We start from the raw sequence: 26,241 nt of genomic DNA on the forward strand, positions 1-26,241 counted from the left end.
TGCACGTTTGTGTATATTTATGCATCAATGTATGTGACATATATATTTTTATATATTTGTATGGACTATATAGATATAGATAATATAGATATATAGATATAGATAGATATATCACAAAGCCCCGGTACTAAGCATGAAAAATAAGAAACCCCTTTTTGAGTTGTTGTTCAGGAGAGTTCAGGAAACTCCTAAAACAATATTGATTTTTTTCTTTGTCCTTGGTGCCTTTCCAGAAGCCAAGTTTCTATTTCTGAACACAGGATAGACTTTGGACCCAGAACTTAGACAACTTGAGTTGGATTTTATTTGAAAGCCTACTCTGTGATTGCTGGCTTTCAGTTTACCAGGGGATGCTATGTAAGTTGCTAAGGGAGGGAGAATTCAATAGTCAAAGCTAGCTGGACAGCTATCAACTACAGTAATGACTAACAAGGCACTTAAAATTCCAGTCTATCCAATAGCCTCTTCAGGCACCTGATACTCAGGTAAACCATATGCATACATGCAGGCAAACATTCATACATAGATATAACTCACTAAATTATATACCTTATTTTTGAAGGTAGATTTTTTAAATTGAAATTTAGCTACTTTTGTTCCATGGTCTAGAAGAATATGTATTTTTCAAAAGCCCTCTTGGGTGGGGGGTGTCCCTGAAATGTTGTCTTCCAATGTTTTCCTTATGAAAACACTAAAATACATACTTTACAAAAACCATATTAGTATTTTTTCAAATCTTTTCAATCGTTAATTCTCAAGATGCCTGTATTGCCTTCTTTCTCGGATTGTACCCAGGTGTGTAGCCTCAAGTTGTCTTTGAGACCTAGAGTGACAAAAAAATATAAACTCAAATTTTCCTAGTTACATGACTTTTCTGTTGAATTAAGAGAAGCCTCGAGTTGCCCTAGTTCCTTTTGAGCACAACTCACTCGATTCTCCGCACACATGATTAGAGATGCAGTAATAATATCCCAAAGTGGAGAAGCAGGGATAGTAACATTAACACAGTACAGCTAACGGTCCTGAGAACTGCTTAAAACTCATGTTGTACTGGAGAGATGACTCAGCGGTTAAGAGCACCGACTGCTCTTTCAGAGGTCCTAAGTTCAATTCCCAGCAACCACATGGTGGCTCACAACCATCTGTAATGAGATCCAATGTCATCTTCTGGTGTGTGTCTGAAGACAGCTAAGTGTACTCATATAAATAAAATTAAATAAATAACAAAAAACTATGTTTCTTGTTTGAAAATCTATATTCAAATTCTGGAGAAAGATGTTCCCTTGTGTGCAAACTTTACCATATGAATTATAGAATATCATATATTCTTGGTGCTTGCATTTCCGGTTCTCATGTTAACTTGCTGGGTATGGAGGAATTCATGTCCTCCTATCTCAAGCCATCCTGATTATAGTTTGAACCCTATTTGCATATGTCAGTGAATGCCTTCCCAGAACTGACTAGTCCCACTAACACATCCCCATGTGCAAAACAATGATCACTTATCCAGGCAAATAATCCTCATGATTACTATGATTACTATTAAAGACTTACAAACTGAAAATGCTGTAAGCAAAATGGTGAGAATTTGAACAATAAATTGAGGTGTCAGATTGCACAAATCAAATTTATTTGATTAAAATTTTCAATTTCAGATAACTCTTGGATTAAAGCTAAATATATCTTTGAGAATACAAACAGTAAAGCATATGTTTTTGAATTAGGTTTAATCCGAGAATCTGCCAGAAGTTGAAGATGGAAGAAGTAGTTGATGGACAGTTGAAAGAACAATGGTAAGGTATAAGAACAAAAACAACAGTCAAAGGACACCGAGATTTTAACTTTGATATTGTGATTCTGCAAAGATGAAATGGGTGCATCCAAAACTGCCAGATGCACTGCTGGATGTGCAAGGTTGGAATGGAGCGAAAGCCAAGTATACTGGGTAGAAGATCCTTGACCTAGGACCAGGAAGCCCTAAGATCAATTAGGCAGATATCTAAAGCCACTGGATCTGCAGCCCCACCCGACCCCACCCCACCCCGAGTAACATCTTCTAGACAAGATCAGGTTACCTACTAATCTTACAACCTGCCAGAATTTGGAGAAGAAAGAAACTGTTAATAGAAGGATGGTAAGATATTAGTAAGGGTTAAAAAAGTAAAGAATAGCTTCAGAGCATAGACTGCCATAGGAGAGTTAAAGACTTAGCAGTTGATTCCAAAGATGCCTGATCCACAGATTGGTCTGAAACATGGTTGGCAGGAACTAGAAGCCAAGTAGGTTGGGTAGTAGAATCTGGATCCATAACTCAGGGAAGGGAAGCCATAGACTCCACATTTCAGGGATCTGAAGCCACTGTTTCCACAGTCCACTGGGTAGCAGCTTCTAGAGCCATAGCCCAGGGAACTGCAGCTGCTGGACCCAAAGCCCAGAGAGCCAGCATATGTTCCCTGGCAGGGACTGCAGGGTGTGGAGCTCCTGGGGTAGTAGCAGGGCTTCTGGCAGGGGCTGGGCACCACACAGGAAGTCTGGCAGTTGGTGGGCTCAATGCAGGGCTTCTGGCAGGGGCTGGGCACCACACAGGAACTCTGGCAGTTGGTGGGCTCAATGCAGGGCTTCTGGCAGGGGCTGGACACCACACAGGAAGTCTGGCAGCTGGTGGGCTCAATGCAGGTTTCCCGGCAGCCACTGCTGAAAGAGGATCTGAGCTGGCAGGTGCTGGGAGAGCAGCTGGTAGTGGTGTACACCAGGTTGCTGGGGTAGGAAGAGCCACAGGAGGAACCTGAGGAGGGCAGGCAGTGACCAAGGGAGCGAGAGGAGAAGTTTCCAGAGCAGCAGCTATAGGCCATGTTGAAGAGGAGATGTGAGCTGGACTGGTAGTACCTGAGAAGATTCTGAGTTTGAATGTCACCTTGTGGAGCACTGGGTTTATATACTCACAGAAGCAGGTGTGGTACCCAACAGGGCCGTCCTAGCATATTTGTGTGTTTCCTGGTTTACAAATGTGAAACTCAGTAATCTCTGTAATTGCATTGCATTTGCATAGTTTTCTGTACATCGTGTTTATGGGTGTTGTCGGTTTATTAAAGTAAATGATGATGAGCTGTTACTACGCCAGAGATGCCATGACTGTTTTACAACGATGTCTATTCTATCATGTCCTGAAAAAAGAAATCCTTTTCCTCTTTTCGTCATGACATAAGTTTTATGTGTTTTGTCATAGAATGTTATGAGGAAAATACTCTTCTTCATGTGTGGCATGCCAGTAATTTGCTGTCCTTCTTGTTAATGAATTGGGATTATTACTTTGTGTTTTCTATGGAACCTACTGAAGTTCTGACTCTTACTTGGTCCCATCCTTCTCATTTTACAATATTCTGTATGGATTGTATTACATTACCTGTGTGGTTTAACTCTAAGGCCAGGGAAACAATATAAGCCAAGAAATGTCAAATGAGATTGAACCCAGGTAGAGAAGAAGACAGCTGAAGTTTTTGTAATCACAAGTAACAGAACTGAGGGGCTGCATCACAGGCATTTGACTCTGCCAGTCTCTCCCTTACCCGAGTCCTCTCAAATGGGGGAGCTTCTAGATAAGAAAACAATACGCAAAAACATGAAATTATGCTTATACTGTTTAAAAAGTTGTTGTTAGATACCAGAGAATTCATATGGATACTTATTTCTTGGTTATGTCACCTGGAGTTGGTAATTTTTTTCAGTTGCATATGTCCTTTAGATTGTTGTTTATATTTTAAGAGAGAGACACAGAGTGAGACAAAGAGAAAGAGCATGAAATTGAATGTATATAAAGGATCTGCAAGTAATTGGGAACAAGAAAAATTATCAAAATATGTTACATAAGACCTTAATAATAAATATGTGATTTAATAAATCATAACAATTAAACAAGTACAAAGTCAGAGTTTCATTAGGACTTTTTATCTAACCTATATCCAAATAATGTCTGCTAAGACAAATTTTGACCCTCCCTCATATAACCATGTACACTTTATGAGAATAAAATTGAAATGTGGATACTTTTACAATTATGACTTAGTCCTAGCAAATGAATGTGTTGATGTTTCAGTTTTGTGCATAGCAATGCAATTGTTTTAAATAACTTTTAATCATACTAATAATATGGTCTTTTTTTTATACCTTTAGCTAAAGACAGAATGAAACAACATTCTAAATAACACAACAGTTCATTGGAGGAAAAAATATCATCTAGGGTATGATAAGATCTATTTCATTTTAGACATAGTAAGTTTTTCAAACTCTGACAATTTGATTTCATAATGTGGTCCTAAGAATTTTAATAAAGCTATCCAAAGCTTTATGATTGTTGTCACAGTGATAATAAAGGCCAGACATCTTGATAATAGATTGAGAATGGTACAAGGAAGTTCATTTGTGATTGTAATACATATATTAGTTGATATTATTCTGCCAAATGGAACAATACCAACAATTAACATGGAAAAAAGTAAGTGTGAAAAACATATGTAACCCAAATGTTCTTGTTCATATCTTGCCAATCACCATTTCCACAACTTGCTTGTCTATCATTATCAATATGTTCTGACTTCATTGGCTTTTAACATGTAACTTGAATATTTATATTGTAGTAGTTTAGGTTATTTTTTAGGTGTTAGTGTAGAAAACATGGCATTGACATGCATGATCATGATTTCACATAAATAATAGTCTTTCCTCAAATTGATAGATCAACACATCTTTTCTTCTGCTAACATTAACCAATAATTTTTAAACCAGTATTTTATATTATTTTTATTCTTCAAATATGCTTGGTTATGTGAGAATATTAAAGATGCATTTAGTAGATATTATTTAGATGTGGCTGGCACATTGAAATTACTTTCTTTCTCAACCCTCATTCATATGTTGAAGTCAAAATATGTATCACAATTCTGATATCTACCAAAAATCATTTTTACTTTCAAAGTTGTATAAGATTAGACTTGTGGAGACATTTGAAATTGTTTTTCTTCTCCATACTCTTTCCCAAGAGCTCAACAAAACAAAAAGTTCCCTAGACCCCCAAAGCTTCTGTGTGTTTGCTCAGGGACCATAATCTGCCCCCTGTGATATAGTTCGCCATCAGCATCTTGTAGAAATTCTTTACTTTACATAAACTTAGTCACTCCCTGGGATCTGTTCTTGGAAACCAAGCTTCTGCACAACCCAATAGTCAACTGAGCCTCTTTTTCCCTGAAGAGTTAAAACTGACATGAGCATGCTGGTACAAAACAGCACCACCTCAGGCCGTGTCAGACACCTCGGATGTGAAATGCTCCCCTTCGATCATTTCTTTGACTGCATTCATAAGGGCCTAAAATGTCCTAAGCTTTTAACTCTGCTTCAATACAGCCTTTGCAGCCACCATGACTTTAATCACTGTGTTTTCTCTTGCCTTTTAGGTTCAATCTCATTCTATTTATTTTGTTCTTCCCTAGCTAGTGCAAAGGAAGTACATAGGAAATGCTATGGGTCCAGAGAGAATAATAATAATAAGTTAGAAATGATGCCAAGAATTGATGTTTCAAAGGTAACTCAAAGTGATGCTTGAAATTCATTAACTAAAAGAAGAGCAATTTCGTCACATCTCCTCCTATGGGGGGGGGGGGAGTGTATTCTTCAGAACGTTTGGACATCACATAAAAATCAGCCCATAAGAAAAAAAAAAGAGATTGTTTTTTCCTGGAGATCATAAATAAGCAGCAGTGTAAAACAGTCATAGCATCCATGACTGACTCATTGTCATAGCTATAAGAAAATTGCAACACCCATAAATACACTATTCAAGAAACTATTCATGGACATCTGCAGATTTGTAAACCAGGAAGCACACAAATGCATCAAGGGTAACCGTTTTGGGTACCACACCTGCCTCTGAGAGTATATAAGCCCAGCTCTTCACTGGGTGGCATTCAAACTCACAATCTCCTCTTAGCATCCAGCTCTCATCTCATCTCCTCTCAACATGGCCTACAGCTGCTGCTCTGGAAACTTCTCCTCCCGCTCCCTTGGTCGCTGCCTGCCCTCTTCAGGTTCCTCCTGTGGCTCTTCCTACCCCAGCAACCTGGTCTACACCACTACCAGCTGCTCTCCCAGCACCTGCCAGCTCAGATCCTCTTTCAGCAGTGGCTGCCGGGAAACCTGCATTGAGCCCACCAATTGCCAGAGTTCCTGTGTGGTGCCCAGCCCCTGCCAGGAGACCTGCATTGTGCCCACCAGCTGTCAGAGTTCTTGTGTGGTGCCCAGCCCCTGCCAGAAGCCCTGCTACTATCCCAGGAGCTCCACACCCTGCAGTCCCTGCCAGGGGACATATGCTGGATCTCTGGACTTTGGATCTAGGAGCTGCAGTTCCCTGGGCTATGGCTCTAGAAGATGCTACCCAGTGGGCTGTGGAAACAGTGGTTTCAGATCCCTGAATTGTGGAGTCTATGACTACCCTTTCCTGAGTTACGGATCCAGATTCTACTACCCAGTATATGTGGCTTCTACGAGATTTCAACCTTCTTGTTATAGATCAGTCTGTGGTACTGGCTTCTAGGAATTAAACAGTTAAGTGTCTGTATTCTTACAATATCAAGATCAAAAAATCTATATGTCCTATAGACGTGTTCACTATTCATCTTCTATTATTTTTCTTTTGTCTTCCCACTAATAATTTTCCCCATCTACTTCTGTTAGACTCATAGATTAATGTGTAATCTCTATTATGCCTCAAATATTATGCTATTGAGATATATCTCAGATATTTAGTGTTCATTCAAACCTATTTGAAAACTGAAATTTTAATCAAATAAATTTGTGCAATCTGAAACCTCAATGCCTTGTTGATGGTATTGTTATTTATGTTTGCTTTATGGGTTTGGGGACTCAAATAAATATCAATACCTTTATTCAACTAGATTTTGAGAGCAAAAAGCTTAGTTTTGGCATGTTCATATTTTAAATTGAATAATTGGAAAATTATAATTTGAATTGCAAATAAGGAACAGGAAAGTGAGAGTTGCCTACAATTGAACATCAGTACTTGTTTTCATCCAGATTACTATAGTATATAATTTACAGGGTTATGCATATTTTCTGAGAAAACAATTTAAGTCTAATATGTGAATATGAATTTTCAACCAAATTAGTGTCAAATTAATCAACCAATCACCTTTGAAAGATTCTCAAGATATAAATTTGTTTGATCAAAAATGCTGCCTTTCTAATACCCAGAGTTGAGACACTATTCCTGCCCTGTCTTTTTGGGGTTTTTTTTTGGGGGGGGGTCACTTTTCTTACTCTGATTGTCAAAGTCAAAAATTCAGGTGAAGTTTGGTTTTAAAAAGAACCAGGGAAAAGAAAGCTGATTCCAAGCAATAGTGCATGGTCCATTTGAACATCCAGTTGCTGCAGAAAGTAGTCATGATCTCATGGGAAAGATGAGTGCTGACCTGGGCAGGCTTCAATTTCAGGACTACATAAGTCAAGTTCCAAAGGAAGGGGTCAGAGATGAGCCTGGGCACCAGGCTCTATAACACAGAGTGGAAGCTATGGACTGAAGATAGTATTAAGGTACACCAGGCTTGAAGAGTTCCACAGCAGGAGTGGGGAGGGGTGAAAACTGAGGATACGATCATGTTGCCTCAACACAGGACACTCAGGTCTGCAACTAAGAGTGGCCATGAGTGGACCTCACCCACCTAACACATCACCAAGTTGGGATTAAGTTTTGTTTGTGAATTTGGTCATATTTATTTAGTGAAATTTGGTACATCTGTGTGGATTTTTTGTGTTAGAATTATAGTATCCTTCTGATGAAGATCCTTTAAAGATTGTGGTGACCTAAAAGTCTTCTAGAAAGTTTTGGGTTAAAGTTGATTTTGTCATATGTGAGGTTATCTACAACTGCTTAGTTCCCAGGTCCATATCTTTGAAATACTGGTTTCCATCTTTTTATCCTAAGATAGTGTCTACTGACAATGGCAACATGCACTCCCTAGAGACAGATAAATGATGAGTTTGATTTTTAACCCAGTTGGTTAGCTAGTAAGTTTCTATTTGAAAACTTGAGATCATTGAATTATACTTCAAAGTTTTGTATCTTTATTATTTTGTTACTTGTGGGGGTCTTTTTATACTAATAATTTACTTATTTGTTATTGTTTTTTATTTGCTCATGTCCCTGTGAGTTTGTTCATATTTCTCCTCAGTTCAAATAAGTCTTTCCACTATGCTCTGTAGAGCAGCAGACTTAGTGATCATAAATTGCATTATTCTGTTTCTATTGTAGGCAATTCATACTTTTTTTAAAAAATTAATAGATAGTTTTTCTGGGTATAATAGTATGGGTTAGCAGTTCCATTCTTTTAGAGCTACAAATTGATTTATATCTTTCTTGGAACTCCTGACCTTAAAGGCTTCTATCCAGCAATCATGCATTATTCTAATGAGCCTATATTTGTCTCTTACATATTTCAATATAGTTTCAGTATTCAGTGCCTTTATTATCTTGCCTATATATCATGATGCTTCTCTGATCATCCTGCAAATGTGATACTCTACTGGCCTTTTGCACCAGTAGAGATGCATAGGCATCTCTATACAGTTTTAAGGAGTTTCTGATATTATTCTCCTTCTATGAACACAAATTGAAAGTATTTCCCCCATCTTGTTCAAAATTTTTCTATACTACATCTACATCCCTTTAAAATTTTTATCATTGAAGGTTACTGGATATTCCAATTCTTACTGCTTTTCACTGAGTCCAAATACTGTATTTTCCATGTATTCTATTCTTTTAATGAAACGTTCCACTGAGGTTTCAATAGAACTTATTGAGTTTTTTTTTTTTTAATTTCCAGCATCATTTCAGCTTAGGTTTTCTTTAACAATTCCATTTCTTTATGAAGTTTGTTTATTATTTTGAGTTGGATTACTCATTTCACTCAGTTATTTGATTTTGTTCCCTTGGAGTATATCTATGCCTTGTTCAGTTATTTGAATGTACATAAAATCACTACTATGAATTCTTCTTGAATATTCTCTGGGCCTTTTTCATTATGCCTGCAGTAATATTGTGTTGCTTTTGCTTCTGCACTGGGATTTGAACATCTAGCACATTTCATTGAATATATTTCTTTTTAAAAACAAATTTATTCTTCATGTAAGAGTATCCAAGTGTCTGCACTGATTCAGTAAATAAAGGACAATTGAAATAACTTTCAAACATTTCATTTAATCACAGTGTAGTAAATTAGCTAGTTATCAACAATCATAGACACCAGAGAAAGTATACCAACTTATAGAGAGTTTACAACACACTATTAAATGATAACTGTGATACTGAAGAAATGAATATGAAAAAATCTGTAGAGTCACATCAGACTGAAAATACAACATACCAACATCTTTGTTATATAACAAAGGCAGTAGTATGAATAAATTTTATAGCAATACTTTTTACATTGTAATCTTAAGCAAATTAAAATTAATAACTTAAGGATGCACTCTACCAAAAACTAAGCCTAAATTCAGTACATTGAAAGACAACTAAAATCAGAAAAAATATGTAGTGATAACAACAGGAAGCACTGAAATCAATGCACATTAACATAGTTTTCTGGTAAAATAGACAAGATGGAAAAATCATTAGCTTCTCTCAGTAAAATAAGAAGAAGGAAAGACACAAATAACTATAATTTAAGAAGAAAAAGAGGACATTACAACAAATACCAATGAGATCTAGAAATAAACTGAGGACAAAAATACAAACCATTGTGCTTTACTTCACTGTATTGGAAAAACTAGAAGAAGTTGAAGAATTTATAGGTACATATAACATCAAATTAAAGCAAGAAGAAATACAATTTTGTAAAATCTGTAGCCAGTAATGTCACTGAAGCCTTACTCAAATGTTCTCAAACTAAAAAGGGCACAAATCTAAAGAAATTCATTGCAGAATTTTATCAGAAATTCAAAGAAATATTAGCACTAATATTATTCAAGTGTTTGATGAAATGGAAAGGGATTGAACATTACAAAATTATTTTTATGAACCCAGTTTTACACTGACATCAAAATCAGAAAAACTCACAATAAGTAGATGAAATTACAGACCAATTTGCCTGATGAATATACTCCCAATAAAATACTGAAAAAGCAAATTCAATATTAAATCCAAAAGATTATGACCAAGTTGGCTTCATTCCAAAAACACAGGGCTGGTTCAACAGACCTAAATTAATAAATATTATCTGTCACACAATTAGATACAAAATCAGAAACAACATATTCACATGAATAGATGCAGAAATTGCCTTTGGGATAATTCAAATTTCCTTTATGATAAACATTGTAAAGACATTTTGGATAGGGCAGTATAATTTGACATAATAAAGCCTACATATATGAAAAACTTGTAACCAACATGGTTGATAGAGAGAAATGGAAAGCATGTGTGTTGAGGTCAGGAAAGAACAGTGTGTCCATTCTCTTCATTCCCATTCAATATAGTCTTTAAAGTCTTAGAGTGAAGAGAAAATAAAAATAAATATAAGGCTACAAATAGCAAAACAAGAAGTTTATCTCTGCCTGTATTCAGATTATATGATTCTACTCATAAGAGGCCCTAAAATGTCTATTAAAAGTACCTTTAGAGCTGATAAATAGTTTCAGAAAAGTGGCTAAATAAAAGTTGACACACAAAAATCAATAGCCTTATTGATTAAAATACACTAAAAATATCAATTAATCAATCTCATTCACAGCATAAACAAGGAAATGAATGAGATGTCTACAATGAAAATTGTAGTACAACAAAAATGTAAATTACAAAGGAATCTAAGAAAGGAAAAAAGTTCTATACTCATGAATCAGAAGAAACCAATCAGCTTGTGAAAATGGCCATCCTACCAAAGGTAATCTACATATTCAATGAAATCTTAACAGGACTTCTAGGCCCACTATTTTACATAGACAAATCAATGTAAAAATGTATGCAGGGATGCAACTGAGATAAGCCAAAACCCTTTTGAACAACAACAAAAATATATCAACATATCCTTATGCAAAATTATACCATCAAGCCATAACATTACATATTAAAAACAACACTGATGTCAGAAAGCTGCAAAGATCAATGAAAAAACAATGTTTAGGTATTAATGCAAACAAATACAGCTACCTAGGTTTTCAATAGGGAAATGCCCAATAGTGGGGAGATAGAACCTAAAGAGGCCACCTCCAGCAGATAGACAGGGCACCCAGTGGAGGGATGGGATCACCCAACCATCTTCAAAATTTTTAACCAAGAATTGTTCCTGTCTAAAGGAAATGCAGGCACAAAAATGGAGGAGAGACTGAAGGAAAGGTCATCCAGTGACCAGCCCAACTTGGGATCTTTCTCATATCCAGGAACTAAACCTTGACACTATTAGTGATGCTATGCTGTGCTTGCAGACAGGAGTCTAGCATGGCTGTTCTCTGAGATGCTCTGCCAGCAGGTAACTGAGACAGATGCAGCTACTTACAGCCAACCTTTGGACTGAGGTCAGGGACCCCAATGGAAGAGTTAGGGGAAATATCGAAGTAGCTGAATGAGAGGGCAACCCCATAGGAAGAACCACAGTTTCAACTAATCCAGACCCCTAGTAGCTCCCAGAGACTAAGCCACCAACCAAAGAGCTTACATAGGCTGGCTCACAACTCCAACCACATATATAGCAGAGGACTGCCTTGTATGGCCTCAGTTGGAGAGCATGTGCCTAATCCTGTAGAGACTTGAGGCCCCAGGGAAAGGGGATACCAGAGGGTGGGAGAGCATCCTCTCAGTGCCAAAGGAATAGGGAGAAGGGTGGGAAAGGGAATAGGATGAAGAGCTGTGGGGGGGGGCAATGTCTGGAATATAAATAAATAAAATAAGTAACTTTTAATTTTTAAATGTATTTATATTTCGAATGTTATCCCTCTCCCCAGTTTCCCCTGCACAAGCCCCATATCCCCTACTCCCTCCCCTCAACTGCATACCCACTCCTGCCTCAGCAGCCTAGCATTCCCCTATCCTGGGTCATTGAGCCTCCACAGGACCAAGGGTCTCCCCTCCCAGTGATGCCAGATAAGGCCATCCTCTGCTACATATCCAGTTGGAGCCATGGATAACTCCTGTGTACTCTTTGATTGGTGTTTAGCCTCTGGGAGCTTTGGGGGGTCTGGTTGGTTGATATCATTCTTCCTATGAGGTTGCAAACCCCTTCAGCTCCTACAGTCCTTGCCCCAACTTCCCCACTGGGGTCCCCATGCTCAGTCCAATGTTTGGCTGTGTACATCCACATTTATATTGCTCCAGCTCTGGCGGAGCCTCTCAGGGGACAGCTATTCTGAGCTCCTGTCAGTAAGCATTTCTTGGCATTAGCAGTAGTGTCTGGGTTTGGTGTCAGTAGATACCAATGGGGAGGGGGGAACCGGGAAAGGGAAAAACATTTAGAATGTAAACAAATAATATAGAAAATTAAAAAAATAAAAATAAAAAAGAAAGAGTTTAAGTTCTAAAAAAAATTAAAAAAACTAAAAGCAACAAAATCATACGTGGGAGATGTCAGCATCTCCAAGAAGAGTTGCTTGGAATCCTAGATTTCAACATGCAGAGAAATTACAGTAGACTCCTGTATCTCACCCTGTACAAAGTTCAACTCTGAATGGGTCAATAAATTCAATGTAAGGCCTTTTACTCTGAAACTGCTGTAGGATAAAGTAAAGAGTATGTTTTAATTTACATGTCTGGACATTCAGAATAAAGTCCCATGGGAATTTAAATTTTAATCATAGGAATACAGCTTAAAATAACTTTAAGATCACCCATTTAGATCTGGTAAGATCAAAAAATACAAACGTCAATGACTGCACCCCCATGGCTGTGCTGAAGTGAAACCATTAAACACCGATACCCCTAACACCTATTGCTAATGCAACCCTTCTGGGAATTGGTGTGGAGATTTTCCAAAACTAGAAATAGAAGAACCACAATACTTAGCTATACCCTTTGTGAGTCATTAGAGGTACAATTCAAGGTAGAGTATCCTGCAATAGAAGTTGCTTCCACATCCATGTTCCTTGTGGCTCCATTCACAATTTGGAGAAAACAGACTCATCCAAGATGCTTAACAAAAGATGGGTGAGAATAATTTACTTACACACCAAGATATTGCTCAACCATAAATAGACTTATCAAGTATATAGGTAAGCAGAAGGAACTGGGAAGAAATCATAGTAAGACCACTCTGACACAGAAATACAATCACCATACATTGTCACTCTGACAGATTCTTGCTTTGAAAACAGTTTTTTCCCCTACATTTAGCCTAGAGTACATATGGAAGCTGAGATATCAGAACAGGGCCCCTCGGGATGAGTACCTTAAGTTGGCATGGATAATATAGGTAGAGTAAGGGAATACCAGAGGTAGAAAGTTCAAAATTAGAGCAGCACAGGGGATGGGTAACTATGACTTCAGAATGCTTAACCAAATTGAAATGCATAAGAGAAATCTGTGCAAAAACCTAGGACCTTTAAACCAGAGAAAACATTTCAATTTGAGGGGATAGTTGAAGACTATATGTGTTCCTGCGTGTTCTTCAGAAGAGTAAACATAGAACAGTTGTTATGGACAGGTCGGGGAGCACCCTCACAGAGGTAGGGGGAGGAAGGAGAAGATGGGGAGCTTGTGCAAGAGAAACTGGGAAGGGGGATAACATTTGAAGTGTACATAAATAAACCAATTAAAAAATGGTCGTGTACATCAGCAAAAGCAACGATATGTTGACATAGGACTCAGAAAAAGATTTTATTTATTTTTTCAATTGTTTTCATTCATGTAAATAAAATATCTTTTACTTATATCCTTGGAGGAAAAAAAAGAGACAAAAAACAATCACAAAATTCCAAAAAAAATGAAACACACCAAGTATGAAATCCCATGCTGTTAGCAAAAGAAAGATACAACCGAGGACAAAATACAGTCAGCTTTAGGTCAGGGTTGCCCAGTGTCTCAAATACAGATTTAATTCTAGCAATTTGATTTCACAATCTGATCCAAAGAATCCTAATAAAGCTCTCCAAAGCTTTACTAGTGTTGTCGCAGGGACAATAAAAGCCACATATCCTGATGATGTCATGGTAAAGAAAATGAAGTGTGAATCCTGCGATCAAGTCCGAGTACAGTCATGGTAGGCACGCTAAGTTGGGTGCTGTTATTTCCAATCACATTGAAATATTCCAGAGAAGTGGAAAATTGAAATGTAAAAATATATACATACTCCAAACGATGTTGACACTCAAAGTTTTCCCAAGGTAGTAAATTATTGACTTCTGCCTGTCTATGGAAGCAGTATATCTTAGTCTTTTTTATTATTTAATTTATAATTATACTTGTTTTATAAAGCAAAACATTTTTCAATAAGTTTCCTTTTGTTGATGAAGGTCACATTCTATGACTAATTCTGTCTTTGTGTCACAGCCTGTCTTCTCTCTGAATCTTGTGACATCACTGCACTCCAGGCCCTGAAATGACCTCCTTGTCCTCTGTCTTTCAGCACTGCTAACTAGAACGAACTAAATAACTCACTCGCTAAAACTAGGATATTAACTTCAGTATTGAAGATATGTCCCAGAAGTTTGGCAAATTAATTATTCTTGTTAGTTTGGTTCCGTATTACTGGAAAGAACAACTAATATTAATCAGATTGATTTTTAAACTGAATTATAAAATATTAATAAAAATAATTTAAATAAATTATACTTTTTCAGATGAATGAAGGTTCTAAATTGTAATCAAATAATTTTCTATCAATTCATCATATGTTATAATGGTTAAAAGTATTTGTGAAGCAAAATTGTTTACCAACTTTTAAGGTTTATCGCTGAATCTGATTTTTAAAATTTTTTCTGCAAGACATTTTGATTATGTTCTTTCCCTTGTCCCAAATCCTCCAAGATCTTAGTTACTTTTGTCACAACCCAACTTCACATTCATTCTCAGGATCTCTCTCAAAATCAAAACATGATAAATAGAAATTAAAACAAGGCCAATAAAGCTAATGGGATAGATGTAATAAATTAAATCAGTTTGTGTGAAGTGATTTCCAGAAGAGCAGAAGCACCAGAGACTTTTGACACACTGGGAACTCTGTGTGTGTGTGTGTGTGTGTGTGTGTGTGTGTGTGTGTGTATAATTTACAGGTCAAGAAAGAACAAGGAACTAATGTATTTTTGGATTGAAACTTACCAAGATTTAATCTAGAACTTCAGCAAACTTCAAACCCATTTTGTATTTTATTTCCCTCCTGTCAGAAAGTGGAGAAAACCTTTTTCTTAATCCTTTATTAATTAAATGAGAATATTCTTTGTTTAGTATTGCCTTTATCTATGTAGCATGCAGTCACAGGTGATCACACACAGGCATGGCACACCATGTTATGAGTATTTACACAGCTTCTATGATAAATATGTCACCTGCAATATTCTCAATACATCTTTGTCGTTTATCTTCAGTTTTACATGGAAAGATTTGCTGTCATTTCTCCCTTTAACACTTATGCGAATGCATGAAATTATGAGCTTCAACCAATCAAAGATAGAAGGTGAGGGGAAAATGTCTTTCCCTCTACAGACACAGGAATAGACAATCCCAAGAGTCTTTACAAATGCCTTGGAAGTCTCTGGAATATGGGATTCTAATAGTTTATTACAAAAGCACCATAATGCATCTTTTGATTGATTTTTTTTCCCTTTTTCCTCCCTTAATGTACATAGTGCATATAATCTTAAGCTTTCTTTAAGATATTATGTCACATTTAAATGGCAACCAAAAGTTTAAGTTCAATCCATTTGGAATGCAGAGGAAAACTAGTGAGTGAAACCTCTTAATAGAAACCTTCTGTTGCTTGAAGTTGAGCCTGGATGCTGTAAGGAGGTTTCCTGTTCCTCCTGGAAGACTATCCTAGCCTTTCTCCTTATAGATGTGTCATAACCAACTCTGGGAGGCAGGAGACTAACATTTACACCAACAAGCAGATGCCAGTCCTGAGAGGTGTTCAAAACTATTCTCTCCTGACTGAAAAAGTACCTTCAAATACTAGATACAAGCTTTTGCCTAGGTACACATGTCACCCTGTCAAATTAAACATCTTACTCTTGGTGTTTGCATTTCCAATTCTCATCCTAATTACATTGTTTTCTGGCTCACCAGAAATTCATCAGAAATTTAAGCTCAGGCAATTCACACTCTAGCTGAGCCCTGTTGTTTCCTCATAAATGTTGATCTCCCTAGAACGGACAACTGCCAAGAAAGAAAATCAAACTAATGCAAAACTGTGTCCCCAAATCCAGCTGGATAATCACCCTGAACTATGTCCATCTCCCAAACCACAGGCGCCAAAAATCACGAGTGAAGTAATAATAATGTGAACGCTAACATGGAGATGTCAGATTGCACAAGTTTATTAGATGGAATTTTCATTTTTCAAATGACCTTGGATAGAGAGCCAATAGAGCGTGTATTCATCAACAGTACAGGGAGTAAAGCATAATTTCTGGATAACCCACTAATCTGACAATCGGCCCGATATTTGAGAAGAAAAATGCTATTAATGGAAGGATGATAGGCTATCTGTAGGGATTAATCAGGAAAACAATAGTTTCAGAGCATAGACTGATATAGGAGAATTAAAAGCTTAACAGTTGATTCCATAGAGACCTGATCCACAGATTGGTCTGTAGCAAGGTTGGCACAAACGAGAAGCAAAATAGCTTGGATAGCAATATCTAGACCCATAACTCAGGGAAGGGAAGCCATAGACTCCACAATTCAGGGGTCTGAAGCCACTGTTTCCACAGCCCACTGGGTAGCAGCTTCTATAGCCATAGCCCAGGGAGCAGGAGCTCCTAGATCCAAAGCCCAGAGAGCCAGCATATGTCCCCTGGCAGGGACTGCAGGGTGTGGAGCTCCTGGTGTAGTAGCAGGGCTTCTGGCAGGGGCTGGACACCACACAGGAAGTCTGACAGTTGGTGGGCTCAATGCAGGTCTCCTGGCAGCCACTGCTGAGAGAGGATCCCAGCTGGCAGGTGCTGGGAGAGCAGCTGGTAGTGGTGTAGACCAGGTTGCTGGGGTAGGAAGAGCCACAGGAGGAACCTGAGGAGGGCAGGCAGCGACCAAGGGAGCGGGAGGAGAAGTTTCCAGAGCAGCAGCTGTAGGCCATATTGAGAGGAGATGAGATGAGAGCTGGATGCTAAGAGGAGATTGTGAGTTTGAATGCCACCCAGTGAAGAGCTGGGTTTATATACTCTCAGAGGCAGGTGTGGTACCCAACAGTCTCATACTTGATGCATTTGTGTGCTTCCTGGTTTACAAATGTGTAACTCATCTATTTCTGTAATTGCAGTTGCATCTGAATAGTTTTCTGCACAGTATATTTATGGGTGTTGTAATTTTGTCATAGTTAAAACAATGACCGACTACCATGTCAGAAATGTTGTGACTGTTTTACACTAGTACTTATTCCATTGTTTCTATGAAAATATCTCCTTTTATTCTTCACCCAGTTGTATGTGTTTTGCCAGAGGATCTTGCACAAAATATATTTTTATTCTTATGGTATTGAATGATAATGATATGCATGTCCTTTTGTTAATGATATGACAGCATTTTTTGAGTATCCTGTAGAACCTATTAAAGATTAACTACTGAAAATCATTCTTGTTTTCCAAGCTTATGCCATGCAGATTATAGTTTTACGTATGAGTTTCCCTGGTAAACAGCAGCATGTTAACAATAGAAGCTAAAAAGTCCTGAGTAAGGTTGGACTGAGGAAGAGAGAACAAGTCAGCGATGAATGTCATCACCCACAGAGCAGAAATGTGAGAGTCAAAAGTCTAAACCCTTGTGCAAAGCTATCGAGCAGAAAAATCTCATGAGAGGAGAACAGGGAGCTAATTTTACATCCAGGAGAAGACGAGGGAACACATTTTACATCCAGTGCACATGACATGAGACCTGAGGTCATTCTGGCTTCTCATCTGTGTGACTGAGTGACAGATTTGATTCTCACCCCTTGCCACAAGGGGATTTATTCTCTATGGTTCTTCCTATAGTGTCCTGAAATTTAGCCACAGTTCTGAATGACCCTGTTGTCATGGTCTGTTCTCAAGCCCAGAGAAATCTGAGGAATTTCTAACAGGCTCCAATGGCCAGCCTTAGCATAGGTTCCCTGAGTTCCTTCAACAATGACCCGGTATCCTGCATTGCTCAAGAAGGGCTTTTTCTCTTCCTTTTGAGTCCTCAATTTGAGGGAGAATCTGGTGAAGAAAAACAATTCAAGGATTCTGTATACAGAACTTTCTGTTTAAGATGTTTTATAAAGAGAATCTACTATTAGCAGTTAGCACAAAATCCAGGAGGGTCCTTCCTCTTGATCATGCCAAGTAGGGCTGGGAAAACAATTTAAATTCTGTGCTGATTTATTAAAAAATAGAAAAACTGGATGTTTTGTCTCTATATCAAAATCATGTCTGCTGAGCTTGTCTCTAACCATCTTTACACTGACTAGAGCTATTACAATCCCTTCCTTTACCTGTCTCATTGCTGAGACCTTTGATTAACACTCATACATTCCCAACTGAAACCCCCTCAAATGTTATCACTGCCTCATTCATCCCTTGCTTTCCTTAATCCGGATACAATGAAGATGTATAGTCTCAGTTCCACGGGCCTCTTACACTGGTTTCTTTCCTTTCAATCATTTGTCATGACTCTTAGTTTGGAAATATCTTTGTTTATCCTAACTCTGCTCACTGTGTGTGTGGAGCCATCATTAGGATCTGTTTGAACACAACCATTCAAATTAGTTATGTTATTTTTAAGTTTTTAGTTACATTCAATTCCATTATTTTTATAACTTTATGATTTTGTTAATTTTCCCATCAAATTTCTCAATTGCATCTTTTGTTCCCAGCTATAATTATCTCTTAAACGTAAAATGTTCCTGTTTCATAGAGTTAAATTCTTCACATAGCTTTAGTTTGGTGTCACGCTGAATGATGGGTGTGGGTTTGGGAAAATGCACTGTTAGCAAGTTTCATCATTTTTAATGTTAGGATGCATTTAAACAAATATGGCTGTTTTTCCACTCTGTGACATAATCCTATAGGGTCCCCCATTGTTAATGCAATGTGCTGCTGACTGAGACAATGCTGTGTGACACGCGATTGTTTTTTAATGTCTGGTTCTGCCTCACATGAATAATGACTACGAGTCTAACTTCTGCCACTCTCGTGTTTAAGGTGTCATGCATGCCTTCCATGCTTTGGGAATAACAGACATCTCACCTGGAAAAAGACTTTACCTTCCACTCACAATTATTCCTCTCAGTTCTTCCAGGCTGCTAGAGTAAGGACACCAATACCATAGATGCTTTCAATCCAATCAAGAACTGATGTGATTTAAACGTGGTTTTTGTTCTTGGCTAGTGCCTGTATAAGAATTTGGGTATTAGAAATTCAATGTTGCTTGTCAGAATTGACTTTCTGTAATCTGAGGTATTCCCCAGGGCTAGAAAAACTTGAAGGGCTTGAAAATCTAAATTCATTCTGTATTCTTGTAAATCTGGAAGTTTTCTTTTTTTTTTTATTGCTTTAATCACAGATGCCTAAATCAGGATATAAATTTAAGTCCCCATAGTTAGCTCCATATTAAGCTGATCAGTTCTGGCTCATATAAGATCTCTATCATTCTCCAGTTCTTTAATATGTGTCTGAAAATGTGTGCATGTTCATGTGTGTGTGTGTGTGTATATGTGTGTGCATGTGTGTATGCTTATATACACACACTTCATTGTATGTTGTATGTTTTTCTTTTCTATTTTCCTGTGAAAATTAATCAATATTTAAGCAGTCTTTGACTGATACCTTTATCAAAATTCTAATTTTTTATTTATGTTCTGATGGCATAGTAATGATTTAATGAGTTTATCAGTCTCAGAGTTCATTACATTAATAGTAATACTGCTAAGTTGTTACCGGTTTAGATGCTGTGGCTATGGGTATGTGCCCTGTCTGTCTAACTCTGACTGCCATCCCTACACCATGTACCTCTACTTTCTACAGAGACACAGAAAGTTCTAACTTCATATTATTTTCTCATTAGTCTGACATCTTGTCACTCCATTTTATCTTTCTTACCCTCCTTATTTCTTTCCATTTTTCTTGTAGCTGTGAATTTCAAAGTAACATGTGACCCTCTCGCTACCACAGCATGTTAGCACCTTGCTAATGCCCCATGTGAGGTCTTGGGTACACTGAATGCTGACTACAAAAAATGTCTATAAAATTCTTCTTTAAAACGTTTTCAGTTGTGAAGGCATGCTGAGTCCCTGTAAAAGCATTTATTGGATTTGAGCGTTGGTGCTGACAGTTGCTTAATGTCCTCTATTTCCTAGCTTATTTCTCTGTTTGAGAATTGTCTCTCAAGTAAGCAGTATGTGTTAGAACCCATGTTTTTAAATTAATTTTATTTTGACTGTATAGGTATTTTACCTAAATATACATGCTCTATCTACGTGCCCAATGCCCTCAGAGATCCAGAAGATGAAGTTGTAAATCTATGGAACTGGAGTTAGAAACAGTTGTGAGCAACCATGCATGAACTGAGCACTGAAGTGAGAAAGTTGGAAGAAGAGCAAGTGTTCTAAATCCTGGAATCCGTGTTTTCCACTAACTGTATGGAAAAATTGTAAGAAAGCAAGTATAGGGTATATATATATATGTGTGTGTGTGTGTGTGTGTGTGTGTGTGTGTGTGTGTGTAAGAGAGAGAGAGAGAGAGAGAGAGAGAGTGTGTGTGTGAGTTTGTGTGTGTGTGTGTGTGAAAATTTGTGCAAGTGTATGTGCATGTGCTTATGGGCAGGCCTGGAGGCCAGAATATGGTGTCCTTCTTAGAAGGCGGAACAAACTACCCATGGGAGGAGGTACAGAGACACAGTATGGAGCAAAGACTGAAGGAAAGGCCATCCAGAGACTGTCCCACCTGGGGATCCATCTCATATACAGTTACCATACCCAGACACTATTGCTAATGCCAAGAAGTGCTTGATGACAGGAGCCTGCCTGATCAGGCTCCTGAGAGACCCTGCAAGTGCCTGACAAATACAGAGGTGGATGCTTGTAGCCAACCATTGGACTGAGCACAGGGTCATCAATAGAGGAACTAGAGAAATAACCAAAGGATTTCAGCCCCAAAGGCAGAAGAACAATATGAACCAACCAGTACCCCTAGAGCTCCCAGGGACTAAACCACCCACCCAAGTGTATACATGGGGGGACCCATGGCTCCAGCTGCATATACAGCAGATGATGGCCTTGTCCAATGGGAGGAGAGACCCTTGGTTCTGTAAAGTCTTGATGCCCCAGTGTAGTGGAATGCTACGACAGGGAAGTGGGAGTAGGTAGGTTAGTGAGCAGGGGGAGAGGGTGGGGTAGGGAGTTTTTGAAGGGGAAACCAGGAAAGAGGATAATAATGGAAATATAAAGACAATATCTAATAAAAAAGAAAAAGAAAAAATGACAATAGAATCTCAACATAGAGGATATTAATTTTTTATGGAAATTCTATTCTAAATCATTTTTAAAAGCAACATCCTGGCCTTGTGAGGGACAGATCGATTGAGATGCTAAGGAGAAGAAGCCATGACCTTCTATGTGGGTGAGGGTCTTTCGGAAATGCCTCAAATATCAACAGACATCCTTTTATCACCTATTGATAAGAATCTGCAATCAGATATCAAAAGCTTTGCATGAGTAGCCTCCAAAGTCTGACATTTTGTTTGAATTATCCCAGTTTTTCATCTTGATGGATAATTAGATGAAAATAGTCATTCACAGCTATACAGATGAAATAGAACTCTCTCACATGAATTTAGTTCAAAGGTAAGTCTTTTTGAAAAAAATTAACAATTATCTCAACTTACGTGGACAAGATTACAGAACTATAGAGACCAAAAATGGAATAGACTATTCACATGAACTATATTACAGAAGGGTCTGAGAATAGAATGCAGAGTACTAGAAGAAGAAATTACTGAATCCATTCTTGCCTAATAGAATTACTGTTTGTTTTGAACACCTATTTGTTTCCAAGATAACTTAAAGAGCTATTTATGAAACAATAACAGGACAAGAAATGGGAAAAACATTGCCCACATTTTCTGCTCAAAATAAGGCACAAGATAACAAAATGTGAATTTAATTCTTAAAGAACTAAAACCAAAAAGGGGGGGGGGGCAAGTATTGTGTATTTTCACATCATCACTCTTTGAGTTTTATATTTTTAATTACAGTATTTTCCCTACTACTATATATTTAAACGTTATCAGTATTGAAAATGGCTTAGATTTTATTAGAAAAGTGAGAAAATTTTTTTCATAGACTGTAGCAGTAAATTCCTGTTCTATATTCTATCTGAATATCATTTGTATGTATTTTAACACAGAATAATTTATCAGTGAACATAGAAAAAGATGGTTATATACTAAGAAACTGATAAGTATTCCAAGCATATTTTCAGCTTTAAATCTATAGTTTGATAGGAAAAAGTAGCAAATAAAAACATTATAAAAGCAAAGAAGAAAATAAAAGACAAAGTTAAATTTAAAGTCAGAAGAAATAAAATGATAAGTATAGGTAGGAAATAAGGGATGGAGGGAGAGAAAAGGAGAGAAGGAGGGAGAGGAGGAGGAACAGAAAGAGTAGGAACAGGAACTGGAGGAGGAGAAGGAGGGGGAGGAGGTTTACACATTTATCTATCTAATAATAAAAAAAAGTATTAGATCCTAGGAAAGGATGAGAAATCATAATTAGGCAGGAAAGTGTATTTGGGTACCAGGACATTTGACTGACAAAATGTTACTAGATACCCAACAGCGTGAGAAGGTAGAGGCATACACTAATTGTTAGTAAATGTCAAAGACTATAAATGCAGATGCTGTAAAGATAATAAGAAAAATTTGAGCATTGTTAAAATTGATTATTCAGGAATTGAAATAAGACAATAAGCATTGTAAACAAAAAAGAGTAGGAAAGGCTAACACCTTCAGTCTGAACATTGAGGAAGATCAGGTAAAGCAATCACTCATTCCAGCACAGACTGGACAGTACTGCAAGATCTTGTTTTAAAAAATACAAACCCAACAACAAGGAAACACTGTTCCTTCACTTCTCTTCTTATACTTATTTTCTCCCTTCATTCAAATGGAACTGTTTCCGTTGAGATCCTTTTCAACAACTAGATTCAGCCTTTCGCTGCCTCTCTTAGTCTCTTAGTTTTTATCAATTTTGAATCTGTCTCTATCAACATGATATTCAACGTGCAAGTGTAGCCCATGGTTTAACTGTGTTCTGTTACCACCATGTGAAATCACAGTAAGGGGATTTGGCAGAATGCCAATGGAGGTTGACAAGATGAACAATTCTTAGGAATAGGTCTATCCATATGGAAACAGATCTAGCAACCAGATAATTAACAATATCTCTTTCTTATGTTTTAGAATACAATTCTTCACCAGCAGAGGCAGGAGTACAATCAAGCACAGACAAGTAGTATACACTAGAGGAGTGGAAAGGGCTTCCAGAGCTACCAGGGAGCAGGCGTTAATATAAAATAGTCATAGCATTTTGTAGATAGGAGTAGCTCTTTGGACGTTGTTACAACACCCATAAATATACTATGTAGAAAACTATTCAAATACAGCTACAATTACAGAGATTACTGAGTTACACATTTGTAAACCAGGAAGCACACAAATGCATCAAGTATGAGACTGTTGGGTACCACACCTGCCTCTGAGAGTATATAAACCCAGCTCTTCACTGGGTGGCATTCAAACTCACAATCTCCTCTTAGCATCCAGCTCTCATCTCATCTCCTCTCAACATGGCCTACAGCTGCTGCTCTGGAAACTTCTCCTCCCGCTCCCTTGGTCGCTGCCTGCCCTCCTCAGGTTCCTCCTGTGGCTCTTCCTACCCCAGCAACCTGGTCTACACCACTACCAGCTGCTCTCCCAGCACCTGCCAGCTGGGATCCTCTCTCAGCAGTGGCTGCCAGGAGACCTGCATTGAACCCACCAGCTGCCAGACTTCCTGTGTGGTGCCCAGCCCCTGCCAGAAGCCCTGCTACTACCCCAGGAGCTCCACACCCTGCAGTCCCTGCCAGGGGACATATGCTGGCTCTCTGGGCTTTGGATCTAGGAGCTCCTGCTCCCTGGGCTATGGTTATAGAAGCTGCTACCCAGTGGGCTGTGGAAACAGTGGCTTCAGGTCTCTGAATTGTGGAGTCTACGGCTTTCCCACAAGATATTACAGATCTGCTGTCTGTACTCCACTTTCATTCCCTTCTAGGGATTTCTATTCTTGTTACCAGCCATTCTATACATCTCGCTTCTGTTGACTAATCTGTTGAGTATCCAATGCCAATACTGAATACAGATTCTGTAGTGAAATTGTCTTTTCATGTTATCCTTGAGAACTCTTGAAATTTTCTTGATTATCTGCTATTTTTTTTCCTTTCTAACCCTCAAATTTGAAATTCTGTCAGACTGCACAACTAATGAAAAATTCAACCACATTGTTGATAAAACTGATAATTTTTCACTTCTCCCAAAGTTAACAAAGTCAAATAATTTTATCTTAATAAACTTGTTTCTGTTGCAAAACTATGTGTTTAATGTAATTATTTACAAATCATGGATTGCAGTTTGAAGAATCCCTAGGGCCTTCTCTGTTCCTTATATGATCTCAAGCTGAGGGGACAATACAGGATGTTTGTGGAACCTTTACATGGTGGAATCTAACAGGAAGAAGTATTTTGGGGGACAAGACTTTGGGGTTTATTGCCCATCCTGCTGGTTCTGTGTATTTGCCTGGACCATCAAGATGTGAGCATCAGGGCTGGAGAGACAGCTCAATTAAGGGCACTGAATGCTCTGCCAGAGGTCCTGAGTTTAATTCCCAGCAACCACATGGTGGCTCACAACCATCTGTAATGGGATGGATCTGATGGCTTCTTTTGGTGTTTCTGAAGAGAGCTGCAGTGTACCCATACACATAAAATGAAGAAATCTTTAAAAAAAAATGTGAGCATCATCCTTACATGGCTGCTGCTGTGACACAGCTGCTTCTGCCTCAGTGCCTCCTGAACTATGGTGAAATTGATCCTCAAATGGTGGGGCAAAATAAATCTCTCCATAGTGTTGCTTTTTTGTCAGATATCTGGTTTATGCATAAGAAAATGCATACGATGGCTGAATTAACATTGATCTACTATGTGGCATTAGCTTCAGAGGGCTAAGAGTGTCACCCTAATTTTACTTGGTTTCTAGGTATTCTTTTCTTCTTGGTGATATTCCTGAACACTTCAAGTTTGTGCATGAAGCTTCCCGCTAACTAAAGGCACAGAGAACAGATAACTCTTGTTAAAATTGTGACTACATCATGCATTTCAAAGGGTAGAATGTGTCAGAAACTTGAAGTTCATAAGAAAAAAATAAGCTTATATCATAGGGTCAATGTAAGACGAGGGATTTTAACAGAGAAGAGTAATCTCTCTCTCTCTCTCTCTCTCTCTCTCTCTCTCTCTCTCTCTCTCTCTCTCTCTGTGTGTGTGTGTGTGTGTGTGTGTGTGTGTGTGTGTGTGTGTGTTAGTTCTTGGTTGATGACGTTACCCTGCAGGAGTGTTACTTTTTAAAAATTATTTATTCCCCGTAGCTCAATTAATATTTCGAGTGTGTTGTATAAATAGGAAGACAACAAACTTAAGAATAGCTACATTCAGCAGGTGTGAAGTTGCACCTGGGTTCTTTGCCAATATATGGATTAAATATGATGAATTACATCAGAGTTTTTATTATTATCAAAAGTGGCTCAATGACCTCTTTAAATGAACATGAATAATCTGGTGTTACATCATCTTCTTTCTTCATCAAGGAGTTAAAAGAAATAATAAATGGAAGAAATAGTTATTAAAATCACAACAAATATAGAGTAAAATAAGTAACGATAATATAAGGAACCAGTGTTCATATCAAATAAGAATAGTATGTTTTTCCTACTATTGTTTTATGGGATGGTGAATGATTCTCTGAAATTAGGAGTGGAGTGCGGAGTATCGGACGCCTGTCAA

General features: G+C 37.9%; 4 protein-coding genes across 6 annotated transcripts; 2 read left to right on the top strand and 2 right to left on the bottom strand.

The window, feature by feature from the left end:
* Positions 1–2,207: 2,207 nt before the first annotated feature.
* Positions 2,208–2,852, bottom strand: LOC127666191 (keratin-associated protein 13-1-like). 2 transcript variants are annotated; one of them, XM_052158951.1, is made up of 2 exons: positions 2,640–2,852; positions 2,208–2,531 (listed from the first exon to the last, which is right to left on the bottom strand). In XM_052158951.1, the coding sequence occupies exons 1-2, from the start codon at positions 2,850–2,852 to the stop codon at positions 2,208–2,210; spliced, it is 537 nt and encodes a 178-aa protein (XP_052014911.1). The 2 variants fall into 2 exon arrangements, with proteins under 2 accessions (XP_052014911.1, XP_052014910.1); XM_052158950.1 differs by having other exon boundaries at positions 2,208–2,852.
* A 3,158-nt stretch (positions 2,853–6,010) lies between these two features.
* On the top strand, positions 6,011–6,583 carry LOC127666204 (keratin-associated protein 13-1-like). 2 transcript variants are annotated; one of them, XM_052158985.1, is made up of 2 exons: positions 6,011–6,223; positions 6,272–6,583. In XM_052158985.1, exons 1-2 carry the CDS (start codon positions 6,011–6,013, stop codon positions 6,581–6,583), a joined length of 525 nt encoding a protein of 174 aa, XP_052014945.1. The 2 variants fall into 2 exon arrangements, with proteins under 2 accessions (XP_052014945.1, XP_052014944.1); XM_052158984.1 differs by having other exon boundaries at positions 6,011–6,583.
* A 10,168-nt stretch (positions 6,584–16,751) lies between these two features.
* Positions 16,752–17,276, bottom strand: LOC127666221 (keratin-associated protein 13-1-like). Its single transcript, XM_052159007.1, has one exon. The coding sequence runs from the start codon at positions 17,274–17,276 to the stop codon at positions 16,752–16,754; it is 525 nt and encodes a 174-aa protein (XP_052014967.1).
* Positions 17,277–23,997: 6,721 nt separating this feature from the next.
* Positions 23,998–24,510, top strand: LOC127666200 (keratin-associated protein 13-2-like). Its single transcript, XM_052158967.1, has one exon. The coding sequence runs from the start codon at positions 23,998–24,000 to the stop codon at positions 24,508–24,510; it is 513 nt and encodes a 170-aa protein (XP_052014927.1).
* The last annotated feature ends 1,731 nt before the right edge of the window (positions 24,511–26,241 follow it).

The sequence above is a fragment of the Apodemus sylvaticus genome, chromosome 15 (assembly GCF_947179515.1).
Source record: "Apodemus sylvaticus chromosome 15, mApoSyl1.1, whole genome shotgun sequence".
NCBI lineage: Eukaryota > Metazoa > Chordata > Mammalia > Rodentia > Muridae > Apodemus > Apodemus sylvaticus.